This window comes from Struthio camelus, chromosome 9, assembly GCF_040807025.1.
Source record: "Struthio camelus isolate bStrCam1 chromosome 9, bStrCam1.hap1, whole genome shotgun sequence".
Classification (NCBI taxonomy): domain Eukaryota; kingdom Metazoa; phylum Chordata; class Aves; order Struthioniformes; family Struthionidae; genus Struthio; species Struthio camelus.
In genome coordinates this window covers 3716397-3729910 of record NC_090950.1, presented here as the reverse complement: position 1 = coordinate 3729910, position 13514 = coordinate 3716397, and the positions used below count along the sequence as shown (strand labels likewise).

At 41.9% G+C, this 13514-nt stretch overlaps 1 protein-coding gene across 5 annotated transcripts in view; it reads left to right on the top strand.

Moving 5' to 3' along the window:
- The first annotated feature begins 278 nt into the window (after positions 1-278).
- The window catches only part of FARP2 (FERM, ARH/RhoGEF and pleckstrin domain protein 2), a 92269-nt gene continuing 79033 nt past the window's right edge, over positions 279-13514 (top strand). For 4 of the 5 annotated variants that reach the window (XR_011142746.1, XR_011142747.1, XR_011142745.1 and 1 more), the window contains exons 1-2: positions 292-401; positions 6231-6468. Coding sequence is in view for 2 of the 5 variants with exons in the window: in XM_068953740.1 (XP_068809841.1) it covers positions 6265-6468 (204 nt within the window). In the remaining 3 variants the exon portion in view is untranslated. Of the gene's footprint in view, positions 402-6230; positions 6469-13514 lie in introns of all 5 variants that reach the window. The other variant, XM_068953741.1, reaches the window with a different exon arrangement.

Genomic DNA, 13514 nt, shown 5'->3' with positions numbered 1-13514 from the left:
GGTGGCTGTTCAAACACGCCGCCGGAAGTGCTCCGCCCTGTTGCTGAAGGTGCAAGGGGGTGCTGGATAGTCCCCACGTTTCATCTGCCGTCAAAAGCCGGGCTGAGGCTTTCCCTGGCCTCGCAGCCCCGCGGCGGCCGGGGCCGGGCCTCGAACCCGCGACTTCGCAGCCCGGGCGGGCCGCGGGGGCGGGGCGTGCTCCTCGGGCGTAGCCCCGCCTCCCGGCCCTGGCGCCGGCTGCCCAATGGAGGCCCGCGGCTGGCGGGGCGGGGCGGGGCGGGGCGAGGCGGGCCCTGGGGCCGGCGCTGGGCCAGTGCGCGCGGGCAGCGCGGGGACGGGGCGCGCCATGGCCGCCTGAGGCGCGCGGCGGAGGGCGCCCGGCTCGCGCCCGGCCGTTGGAGGTGAGGCGCGGCGCGGCGCGGCCCTGCCCTTCCCTTCCCTTCCCTTGCCTTCCCTCAGCGCGGCCGCGGCGGGCTGCGAGCCGCCGTGACGGGAGCGCGCGGCGCCTGCCGGCGGGAGGCCGTCCGGGCTGCGTGGGGCCGGGCTGCGGGGGTGGGGGGAGCGAGGCGGCCCGGCGGGGCCGCGGCTCGGGGAGCGGGGGGGCCCGTCCTCCCCTCGCGGCGAGCGGCCTGGGCGCCGGGGCTGCCCGCCCCCTCGGCCCCCTCCGCTGCCCGCAGCGGCTTCGGCAACTGCTGGCCCCTTCCCGAGGTGTTTTTCACGCGAGGGTTGAGCTGGAGAGGGCGGTTCGGCAGCTCGCGGCGGCGGCTGAAGGGCCGGTCAGGATTTCTGTTAAGAAGAGGTAAAAGCTGTTTGCAGTCTTCGCCTGCCTGCCTGGAGCCTGCCGCCCTCAGCCTTCCTCCTGCTGGCAGGCAGAGTTGTTCCGCCTGCGTCGCTGCTAGCGTGCCCGAGTAGCTTTGCGGTGTTGGAGATACCTGCGCGCCTGCTACCTCGTGCCTGTCTAGCCCGTTGCGCCTGCGCCTCGCTGAGACTGACCTCCGGCGCGCTCGTCGTGCCGCTTTCTGTGAGGTCGTTGCCGAGTAGCTGTGCTATAGCTTATCCAAAAGGTATTGCTAGCTTTACTTGATGCGTTGCGGCCTTTAACTTCGTTGGCTGCGGTTTTTATTTTCACTTGAAACTGCCGAGAAGGACGCTGGTAGTCGCTCTTTGGCTGATTCCTTTTCTTGCTTCAAATGCTTGGTTGTAGCGGAGGTCAGATTAGGGAGCGAGGCAGGCCTGGGGGATAGTGGGAGGAAGGTGGATTTTTGTCATGTGCAGTAGCATTTAGTTGCATGCATTCTTGTATGTGTTGTTTCCCGCTTCCCTTGAAATGCTGCTGTAGGTGAGACGTGAAAGGATTACGTGACTCTCTCTTTGCTGTTGCAGTTGTCGTTCTCTTGCAGGGAGTTAATACCTTTTTCTTCCGTCTTGTTAAGTATTTTCAGTGCAAGTAGAAGCAAAGAAGATATTCAAGAGAAGAATCCATACAGAAGAGTGGTTAAGCCTGTAGGTGGTAATCTGGTGGCAGGGCTTTTGAGCTGGTGGTAGGACTCGGACGTGAGGGAGTAGTACTTTATCACAAATGATTTCCTCTAATCAGTTAAAGGAGTATTGCAAACAGAAGCTGGAGTGAGAGCAACTAGAACAGGCCTTGGACAGGACATACAGAGTGCTCAGAGGTGATGGGGAAGAAATTAGTAAGTTCACTTAATTTGTTATTCCTCGTAGCTGTGATTTAAAACCTCAGTTTTGAAATTTAGCGTTCTGCCAACTGAGCGGGTTCCTGAAATGGTCAGGTTTCAAAGCCTCTTGTTTAGGCAGTGCTCTTAGGGCCTGTGGTCGCTCCTAAGGAGAGGAGCGTATATCCTTGCTCGTCAGTATTTCAGTTCTGTTTAGGAGCTCTGAGCATTCATTCATCCCTTTGACTTCTCAGGGACTTCTCAGGACCAGTGGTCCTTCTCTGCCTTCCCTGTATATATCCCTCCATGTCTTTTTGGGGAAACTTTAGAGGTTGAGGTCACCCAGTACATCGGGCTTTTAACCACAGAAGTACACGATTACAGGACAGAGCAATGAGACTCTTTAAATGGTAATGATGAGGGATAGTGTTTGTAGTGAAAGTGAAGAGTTTGGGTTTACGAGGATAGCCACGTGCATCCATAAGAGGGTCTTTTGTCCTGATGTGACTGACTCGTATCCTTCCTCTTTTTTCGTTGTACTTGTTGGACTCCTGAAGCATCAGTTGGTGTTGACTTGGCAATTTTGCTAGGAAATGATGTATAGTAATCTTTACGTGTGGTTATTGCCTAGCAAAAATAGCGAAAGATTAAACCTTGCTTCTAGTGAACTGAAAGCAATGGTTTTTAGGGACCTGTTTTGGGACTATCCCAGAAAGCTGCATTGTTTCCTGCTGGGAGTACTTCCTCGCTGGTCCTTAAGGTATCTCACAATCAGTAGGTCTGTGGAATTCCTTACATGTGGGAGGCGTGAATTACCCTTTTCATACTTGGCATCGGGGAAATTTGGTTTCCTTCAGACTAGTGGTCTATGTATTAAGCTCCTTATAGGCTAAGGATGAAGCATCTTAGTGGCCGTGTCTTAGTCATTGACCAAAAGATACTGTACTCGAATGAGTATCTTGCGTAGGTATATCCTCAGGTATAAGCTATCTTTACAGATTTACTGCTAGCTGAAAGGCACTGTCTAGCTTCTGAAAAGTGGGTTTATTCCATCAGAGGGAAAGCTAAAATTCATTGCATCTTTGAAGCGATTTCGGAAAGACAACAACAAGTACATAGCTAGCTAAACTTTTTGAGCTTTGTTACTAGCTGCTCCTTCAGAATTACTTGGATCTGAGGGTGATGGTCCTTCTGTTGCTACGAGAGAGATTGATTTTTGGTTTGATTGCAAGTCCCTGTTTAAGGGAAGTTACCAGGATAAGCACTCAATGCAAAGAAGTTTAAGGTGGGGGAATATAAGGAAGATCTCTTTCTTATGACTGTTACTGTTACGGTGACATTGCATTTTATATTGGTGTAAATGTAAATGAGACCTTGTTCTGGCTTGCCTGGAGTGGGAGGCTCTCTTTTGCTTGCTGTTGGACACTGCTCTGCAAGTAGAGTGTCTCTTCTCAGCAGTTGCAGTTTGACTCAAGCTTTGGATTGGTTAGTACTGCCCCATACTCTTAGTTTTAGGGGCTGTTGCAGTAGGCCAGGCGTTTGGGGATTTTTTTGAGTGGTTGTAACAGCGTTAGTACCACGTACTAGAAAAGGACGACATTTGAAATAGACGCTCACAAATGTTTCACAAGAAATAAGGAAAGTCTTCTCTAGACAAGCGTGGCTTCTACATGTTGTGTTTTCTGCCAGGATGCTTTTTAGACCTTAAAAATCTACTGAATATATACTGGCTGGAGACTAGTCCAGGGATAAATATTTTTAGGATTGTGTCATTAGCAAGGTGTGAGGCTGTGCCCAGTTGAATTCACTTTTCCTGTTAACACCTGTGAGGAAGGACTTTGCCGTCTGCTATTTCCATTTGACATGACTTTTTTTTTTTTTTTTTTTTTTTCCTTCTGGCTTGTCACTGCAGTGAGTAAAAATACCCAGGAACTTTTAGTTTAGTTTGGAGTTGAGCTGTCTGCCTTGTATGCCTTCCAGAACCAACTAGCTTCAACTGAAATGGAAGCTGCAGAAGTGGCTGTTAACTCCCCTTCTGTCTGCTTGAAGTTTTTGTTTGTTTGTTTTTCTTTTTGCCTCCATAGCTGTCACTGTTCAGGTCTCTTTCGTCTTGAATTTTTGAAGTGCCTGTCCCTTCTAATAGCTTGAATGTGTTTATGGAGTGGTAATCGTCAGTGTGGTTCTGTTGTGACTTCAGTCACTTGAAGTTTCTGAATAGCAGTAGCAAAAACTTAGTGTACTTGCAAATGACACAGTCTCAAAGCGATGTTATGAAACTGAGCTCTGGCTTCTTTACGGATTAGCAGTTAGAGATGTTGCCTGTGCAAGTACGTCTGCTGATTTTGTTGTGTTTTTTAAATTTTACGTTCTATAAGTTTTATCTTTTGTGCTGTGTATAAGTGGTCACACGAACAAGGAAGTGTGCTGAAATAATATAACAAAACAAAGTGTTAGGAAAACCTTTCTCCTAATTTGTCATTAATAAAACTAGTAGGTCGGCTAAGTAGGCAGTGTATGTGTACTCTTAGGTTGGGAACATCCTTCTAATGCTTTCTTGCCATATGTGTGGCTGGCAGAAAGATTGACGTTATCTTACTGTGATGATTTTCAAACTGTGCTAGTCGGGCCGGCCGTGAAGTACTCTCATGAGTTCTGAGAGAGGCCACTAAACAAAGCGAGCCTTTTGGTAGGTGTAATTTGACTACAAAGGCATCTGTCTACACTCCTGCTGAGAAGTTCACCCTATAGGTGAAAAAGGGAGGAGAGAGGAGAAGAAAAAAACCAAAGTGTGTGTTGGGGGCGGGGGGGGGAGGCAGAAATTCACTGGTCTGCAGGTCAGGAAGATGATGTTTGACCGGTCTTGTCAATCACAAGGATTAAAACCTTAAAAAAAAGCACTAATTTTAAATGACATTTCAAGGTTCGCCCCATTTAACTCCACAGAGCAAGCTTCCTGCCTACTCAGCATAGAAGGCGAAGGGAATGTTTTCATGATTTGCTTTTCTCCTTTTTAGACAAAGCACTTTATTACAAAACAAGTATCTAACATTTCATTGCTTTTTGTGATATGGCATTTTATGTCCAACTGTCCAAACATGAGTTTCCACAAACCTTTGATTGTTCAGACATAGTGTGGAATTTAGGAAACGCAACCAAAAGCATGGAGGAACCTATGGGTTTCAGTGTGCATGTTGTACTGAGAGCCTTGCAGGTTGTTGCCGGTTACTTAATACAAGGGGTGAGCGTAGGGGAGCGGCTATGTTGGACGCATTGCAGCCTGAGCATGTGTGCCTCCTATTCAAATGGACTCTGCTACAATCTGTGGAAAGACTGCCACCACTCCCATGGTGCGAGGGAACCAGGGAGAAGCACGTTGAGAAGCAAGAGCATGCAGGCTTTCAGAGAGCAGAGCATTTGAAACACCTGCAACTCATTTACTGTTTGTTGAGCCATCATGTGGCCACCCCTGACTCTACCGTGTTCTTTCTGTGTACCCAGCCATTGCAATTCCTGGTACCACAGGAGCGGTTAGGAAAAATTGGAGTGCTGGTATGCTAAAAGAGTCCCTAATTGCTAGAGCTGCCCTTTGAAGCTGCTGTTTATAGTGTGATTTAGAGCAGGTGAGAGGTTGTGTATTATTCCCTAGGACAGACTAGCAGCCCGAGAACTGGAAACTGCTGAGAGGCTTGTTCCCTGTTTTCTTGTGCAGCGCGTGGCGGCAAATGTTTGGCACTGTAGAACTGGGCTAGAGTACAGACATCAACTTTGATCCCCCTTCTCCCCTCCGTGTCAAATTAAACGTTTGCCCTACTTGCAACAATTGCTACCAAACCATGAAAGTAAGGAACATCGTATAGGGGTTAGCCTACTTGATCGACAGTGTTTTTTGGTAATTGAGATTTTTGCACTGTGACTTAATCTGGGTACAGTGCAGGTTTGCTAATAAGATTGGAACTGTTATCTGCTGCAGAAATCTACATTATGAGGGCTCTGAACTGCCAGCATTGGTTGGAATAGTTACAACTTTGCATGAGTCATCATTTTAAGGGATGAAGAAAGTTAGTTGTTCCTGTTATCTCAGGGTGTGGTCTGACTTCATTGCAAAGTCAATCAAATGGTTAGGTACCACTGAAAGGAAGAGTCCTACTTTACCCTTGACTGTCTATTCCAGATGGTTTTTTCCTGTGCTGTCACCATTGCTCAGATGGCTTGTTTCGGGAGTTAAATTGGAAGAAAAATTCATCAGTCAAGAGGTTAAAAGGTGCCAGTGTGTAAAGAGGGAGGGAGCTTACAGTTGGCTAATTTGAATATCCTGTTTCCTAACTGTGTTTTGGAGTAGAGGTTTTTTTTTCTTTCTCGCCTTGCCACTTATTTTTCTTTCTAGCAGCTGGATTTTTTGGCCAGAATTTGATCAAATTTTGCTGACTTTGATAGTGGGATGAAGAGCATTAAATAAGGACTTCACATGTAACTATACCTCTTTGGATAACATTGTCATATGGGCTGTTGGTGGGAAAACTATCTTTCAGGCGGTAATTCTCTGTTTTCTTCTAGTTCTTTTTTTTTAGATTTTGCTCGCTGTTGAAAAATGGGAGAGATAGAAGGAACATACAGAGTTTTGCAGACTCCTGGCTCTCGTTTGGGTGTCCAGAAGAATACCGGAGTGAGTACCTTGGAGCCAGGACAGAATCTCACTACTGCAATGGCGTTATCATCTGCCAAAACGCATGAGAAGGATCTACAGATCAAAATAAAGATGTTGGACAACACAGTGGAAGTACTTGACATTGAGGTAAGAGGGGTTTAAACTTGATTTCAAGTACACTTAACTTCAGATAATGTAAAGCTTAACAGGATGTGCTACTATACGCAGCTGGGAAATTTTGAGGTAATATCAAATAAAGATTCTTGTAGGGAACTGACCTCCTTACGAGTAGGTAAATGAGTAGTGCTTCTTGTTTTTAAAAAAAAATCTTTTATAGACAACAGATGTTTGTGTTTTTTTTTAACAGGCATGTATTTGAATACAAGCGCATACAGCAACAAGAATTTTTAACTATTAGTTGCATTGGGGTACACCAAGTATCTTCTGCCAGACTGTTCTTGCTTCCCGAGTCATACGCAGCTCTCTTGGTTTGGAGGCTGGAAACAAAAGGACTTAAATTTTTTTTTATTATTATTATAAATAATTTTAATGGTTTGTATCCTCTTCTAGTAAACTTCTTTATGTTAGAAAGCTTTTGCCTGTTGCTGCATTTTGGGAGGGAGGAACTGGAGGAGGTGCAGTATTTCTGAAAATCAGTATTTAAAAGTATGCTTGTTTAGCAATCAGCCTTAAGACAAGTATGCTTGTTTAGCAATCTGCCTTAAGAAATAGAAGCAAACCACAGTCAAATGAGGTGGCTCTGTATTTAAAAAAGACTACTTTTTTTTGTTGTTCTTCATGTCCTTCTTTTGTTCTCAGGGTGAACCTCAGACTCTTAATTTTCGCTTGTATAAAGACCTTTTGTTAGAAAGCAGTTCTGTCCTGGTCGAGATACCTGATCTGTCAGATATTCTACATTAGTATAAAATTGCTTTTATGATTAGTAGTTGTAGCCTTAACTTGTTGCATACACTTAAACAGGTTTTACCAAATGGAGTAAGAAGAATGTCTATGTAGCTCTAAGGAAATGGTGGCTTTTTTGTGATTCTATAGACTGATGTCCAACTGTTCAAATCTCAAACATGAAATCTGATTTTTTCAGTCATGTATGAGGCTTTGTCTGTATTCTTCTATCTGAGGACCCAGAAGGTGCAGCAAACCCAGCCATTCCTCAGTTACTCTTTAGTACATATTTAGTACATAGACTAGCAAAAGCCTCTGGAAGTTGCTGGAAGCTATTTTTTTTTAATTAGGTTAGAATATTAAAAAAACAAAAACAAACAAACAGCTCCTGACTTTGACTGTCTTAGGTGAGATTTTTAAAGTTGGTTTAGATGTTGGTGGATTTTTTTTTTTTAATCGCTTGTACCCTTAACAGCCAGTGCAAGCCTACCATAAATGATTAAAATTAGGAGTTACAAATTCATTCTTGGTTTCCACTTGATTAATGGTTTCAATGACTATAAATCTTCTGTGCATTAGCTTTCCTTCTCTTCTTCCCTTTCCCTGTTATATTTTTACCAACTTTTTGTCTGCTCTTCTCGTGTAAATCTTCCGTGTGCCTCAGTAACCTTAACCTCTTTCTTTCTTTCTTTTTTTTTTTTTTTTCATAACTTGTAATTCTTCTTTCTGTTCTTGCTGGCACGGTCAAAGCCTGCTTCATTGTTTTTGATCTACAACCAAAATAAAACTCTATGACTCTACTTGCCTCTCAGACAACCTTTTAATCCTTTTTCATCTTCAAACTCAGTGATGCTTGCAAAGTCTGCAGTTGCATTCTGGAGTTCTGTGCTAATTTCTCCTCTGTTCTTTAACTTGTGAGCATCCCTTCCTTGGTTCTCTTGAATTGTCATCTGCACTCGGTAAAGTTTAGTACTTTCGCAGTCTTGATTGTATATCATCCCAGTTATCTTCCTCATTTCTCTCCACTTCTGTTACAGGTTAAGTGCAGCTTCATCCTTAATCCCTTTTCTTCTCCTACAGCAGTAGATGGTCTTTTCACTGAATACAAATTCAACCACAGCTAAGTTCTTAAAGATATCTCAACCCTTGACCATCGCTCAATCCTAAATAAAATCAGCCTTTTCCTAATGCAACTTCATTTTGATATTTATCCATGAATACCAAGCTTTATGTAGCAAAAACATTAATTTCTTAAATCCTTTGCACTTTTTGTTTGGTTGGTTGGGTTTTTTTGGACTGCTGTGGGTGAGACCACAGTCTTACATGTCTAACTAGTAAGTTAGTTAATCATTTACCTCCGATTCCTTCGTTCCTATTAGCTGGCCACCTCCTGCAGATGCTCTGTGCGACCTCTAGGATTGTTGCTGTTTATCCATACAGCTAAAACCCATCTCATCCAGGACCACCTCTTTCTACATCTTGATTATTGCAGTAACTTTCTCTTTGGCCTTAGCCAGCACAGTCTTGTTGCATGTGTGCCCATTCAGCATGTTGCAGCACAAGTCAACTGCTCAGTTGTTTTTCCTAGCAACTGTTACTGCCTGCCTGTTTTTTTTGCATCTTTCTGTTGGCTCCTTCTCTTTGTAGCTTCAAGTAGCTAAATAGTGTATCTCTGCTTTCAAGGGCCTCCATGGCCCTACCTGTAGTTTCTTGCAAGGAGATACTTGACTCTATCCCGTAATTGGGCCACAGTACAGTGCCTGTCTTTTTTTTGTTTGGTTGGTTGGTTTTTTTTTGCCATGACTGCAAGAAGTTTCCAGTAGTTGTAAACTATCTTAGATTTCTCCTTTTATCTAGAAAGCTCTCTCTGGTTATGACATTCACTGAAACATCTCAATTTGGGCAGCTAGCGTGCTGAGACAATTATTAATATCATACTATCCTCCTTTAGCATGTTCAGCTCTGATTGACCTCTTTAGAGTCTCTTGCCTTATGTTGTAAGGAATAAGGAGAAAACGCAATCCTTTATTACATCTGTAGAGCATGTAACGCAAAAAGGTCCATAATCAGCAACTGTAGCAGTAAAGAGTCCTTGTAATACATTACTACATCTTTTTTTTTTCCCTCAATAACTTAGCAAATGATAGCAAACTGGGATGAGATACCAAATTATAAACCCCCGCCTCCTAATTTGCTCAATAGACTGGTGGTATAGTGGTGACAGCTGGTGGTGACTGTTGTTTCTGAAGGAAAATTGAAATTTTTCGTTCAGGGGTGGTGAGCAACAGTTTGGAGAGGTCAGCTGTATTTGCTACACAGGTGGTGTGGTTTTGAGTAGCTGGTTTTCTGAAAAAGCAATGAGAGAAATGCATGATTAAGCAGGTATCCTAGGCAGGTCAAGGCTCTGATGTAGTGAGACCTGTCCACTCCTTTTTGCTTTTACAAATTTTTTTTCCACTGAGTCTGAGAGTAAAAGATTGTGTTGTCTTCATTATCTATTTTATGTTAAACATAAACTGCGTTAAGCTTTTTTTTATTGATTCAGAGCAGCAGCAGGAGTTTCTGAATGTACTAGGACAAAAGCTCTGTTGTGGAGGGTTTGAATGTGAAAAGATGCAAATGTGTAAAGACCAGTTGTCCCTTAACAGCTTTCCTCTAAGCCTCCTAGTAGAAGAAAACAATGCATTTTAAGTGAGCAGACTCACGAAAATGTGGGAAGTTAATCTGAAGATATGTTTTCCCAAGCAAGTAGTGGTGCCTTCTTACTGATGAACATGGACCATGCTTGCATTAAAAGTTTACTAGAAGAACCAGAAACTGGCCTTTTGGTCTGGCTGTCGTCTTAAAATCTCAGGGTAGGAAAGGGAGGCTGTGAAGGGAAGCAGAACCCTTCAGTAAATTAAAGACCTTTACCTTCAGTAAATTAAAGACCTTTTCCATATATGCTGTTAATATTGCTTGCTGATGGAAATGTAGCTTATGGCAAAAAGCATTTTTTTGTCTGTTTAAATCATTTTTCTCGGTGTCTTAAACATGGCAAATAACTTTTCACTGAGAGAAGTTGCTGTCTGTGGAGGATACTTACGAGCATAATTTTTTGCTATTTGAAAATATGTTTATTTTTTCTTTAAGCAGTCAGTTTGAGGGGAAGGATTTTTCTTTTTTTTGTGAAGTTGCAGGGAAGCTGATGTAGGAGCTTTATTAACTGCCTTGCTTCAGAAGCTGCCGAAAATGAGCCACACTGGCCATTTTAACCCTATGGGATAAGCCAATAGTTAGAGTAGCTGCAATAAAGATCTAATCCATACAAATTTTTCTCTGTTATTCCCTCCTTTCTCCAGATGCATTTAAAACACTTGCTTATCTTGTGGCAGGCATTGGTGGATATGCTTATTTCCTTTGTAATTATGAAAATCTATGAGAGGGAGCCGTTCTTTAAAGTATGCTGGTGCAGCATACCCTTCTCTAGGGAATCTTTTTTGAATTTTAGGAGAATGAGGTATTCCTAAGTGTTTTCTAGAGTTTAAAAAGTGAAAATTGCAGGTTTATACTTTTCCCTTTTCCTCCCAAAATGGTAAGCAAATGGAACAAACACATCCAAACCTAGATTGGAATACTAATTCTTTTAATGAGACTTTTTTTCCTTTTTACAGTCAGCTTGTTTAGTTAGTTTAAATCTTGCATGTGCCATATCGAGGGACACCTATCCTCTTCTCTCTAAGTTAAGCCTGTTGAAACAGATGGTTTTGCAGACTGCTGAGGAATGATTGGCAAATTTAAGTTAGTTCAGATTATGGGTGCATCTCAAAGAAAAAGAGGCTTTTACAATAGAAGTTCTGCCAACGTTCTCAATTTTCTTAAGAGACGAAACTTAGAGGCCTTTGGTCAGCATAAAAATATGGCAGACTCTGAAGTAGAAGTGTCTGGGCTGTGTTTAATTTGCCAAAATGCCCAATTTAATTTTGCCCAGAAATTATAGCAGTCTGGTTATAAAAGATCTCATGCCACAAAGGAGAATTTAAGATAAGGAAAGTTGTTTTATGCTTGCTGAAAGCCTTTGAATTGTTTTATAGTAAAGCTACAAGTGGAGTGTGTTATGGTGATAGATATATGGCCTGTCAGAGGCAGAGAATATCGCGTGTGTGTCTGTGTTAGAGGAAACAATTGGTCTTTTTATATCGCGTAGCTGGAAAAAGTGGCGCTGATAGTAGGTAAGACTCTGATATTATCTTAAAATTCAGGTAGTGAAATAGCAGGTAGATTCCTTTAGTTAAAGAGAGAGACTTTTATGTGTATATATATGTGTGTATGTATATATGTATGTGTATATATACACTTTGTATATAATCACTTGCCACATCTAGCTGTTTTCTCTAATGTAATCCATTTATTTTGGGTCTTTCACTGTCTGCTTCTCTCAGACCTGGTTTTCTTCTTGCGCTAGCTTGTAAGGCACTGAACAGAATTGATGCCATAATGTGATGTTTAGTCTATATATTGTTCCTTATGTAAGAAATACATGTATTTTATTTCTTACTCACCGAGTAGGGCATAATTCTCATAAGTGTTCTGAAAAATGTGGTGTAGGTTGTTATTCTTGAAGCTTACTAAACTCTTTCTGGGTAGAACTTAACACTACTACTACTAACTGAACAGTAGAACTTAACACTACTACTACTGTTTGTATCTCTTTCTGACCTTCTATTTGAAAATAAAATAAAATCTGGTAGTGAGAAATACTTGTGTATTATATTATAACTGCATTTTTTCCATATTTTCACCTAATTCTGTAGAACTCCTAACAGCTATAATAAAGTTATAGCAGAGTTCTTGATGTTCACCAAAACCAAGTGGATCTGCCTGTTCTGTTCAATGGAGAAAATTAAGCTAGAATTCTTGTTTCGTTTTATTCTTTGTCATGTTGCTTTGAGCAAATAGTCTTTTTTTTTTTTTTTTAACTGTAACAAAGTAACTTGCTGCTTAATGAAATTGAAGTGTTTGCTGGTGTTAAGCACGTGTTAATTTACGCTTAGCTTTATTTTGGTTTGAATCTGCTTTAGACTTCAACTAGCTTTTGTTTCCTGTACTGGAGTTTGTTTTGTCATGTAGTCTTGCCATGCTCTGAAGTTAAATATAGTTTAAGACTTGCACTGAGAGTTAGGCTAGTGAAGGTATTTCTATGCTACAGAACACGAAGCTGTGCCTTAGGATTTTTTTTTTTCCAGTTTTTATTCTACTTTTTGGCATTTCTGCCGTGCCTGTTGTTTCCATGTGCGTTACTTAATTTCTTGAAGATGACTTTTATTTTTATTTTTATTTTTTTAAAGTGTGAGAAACATGGAGTGTTTTCTGTGTAATTGCCGCGCTATGCGATTTGACTGTCGTCTTTTGATGTTACTGGGATGTGTGGGGGGGAAATGCTTTTTTACTGCAGTTTATGAGACCAGCGTAGTCAAATAAGGTTTCACTTTTATTCCTGCGTTTTCTTACTAGGTATTGTCCACTCACAGCTTATGACTATTTTTGAGTTGACTGCTGTACCTTAAAGCGTGAATCTTATTGTTACATTAATACAAAATCAAAGCACCTTATTCTATACTAAATTGAAAGCATTCACTTGACGTTAACTTTGCCCAATAGCGATACTGTCTTTGCTAGTCACCTATGTGATGCTTTCTTGGTTTATTTAAATGTACAAATGGTTTTATTAAAAATGCAAAATTACTTTTTTTCTGTGGAGGGCCTACATTTAGATATTGTTTTATTTGCAGTTTGCAGACACCCTTAATTTGAAAGATGTCGTGAAAATTGCATCTTTTCTGATATTCTTTGTTTCAGATTAGTGGTCAGCTATGAGCCATTGACTGTGACTCATTGCATTCTGAGATCCTAAAATCAGGAACTGGATTAGGGCTTTAGACACTTTTATGGAGCTATGGAGGAAGCAATCTGAGAGCTTGAACGTACCCTGTGACTTCCTGTGGTTTGAAAAGAACATTTGCAGCCTGTACCCAGTGAAAAAAATGTTAATTATCAATAACATCTTAAAGTAACATTAATACTGTTTAAAAAGAACTTCCTCAGGGCTACAGCAGAAATCTTGTAATTGTGAAGAAAAAGGTGCAACTACTACAGTTATCGTGGAGTCGTAAATAAGGCATTTGCATCTGTTAAAACTGGAAACATATAATAGGAACTGAGAAATTTCTTTGGAAATAACTTTCGGAGAGGTAATCCTTACTGCATATTGTGGAGCGTGTAGATTGGAGTAGTTTTCAGGTCGTCTTCAG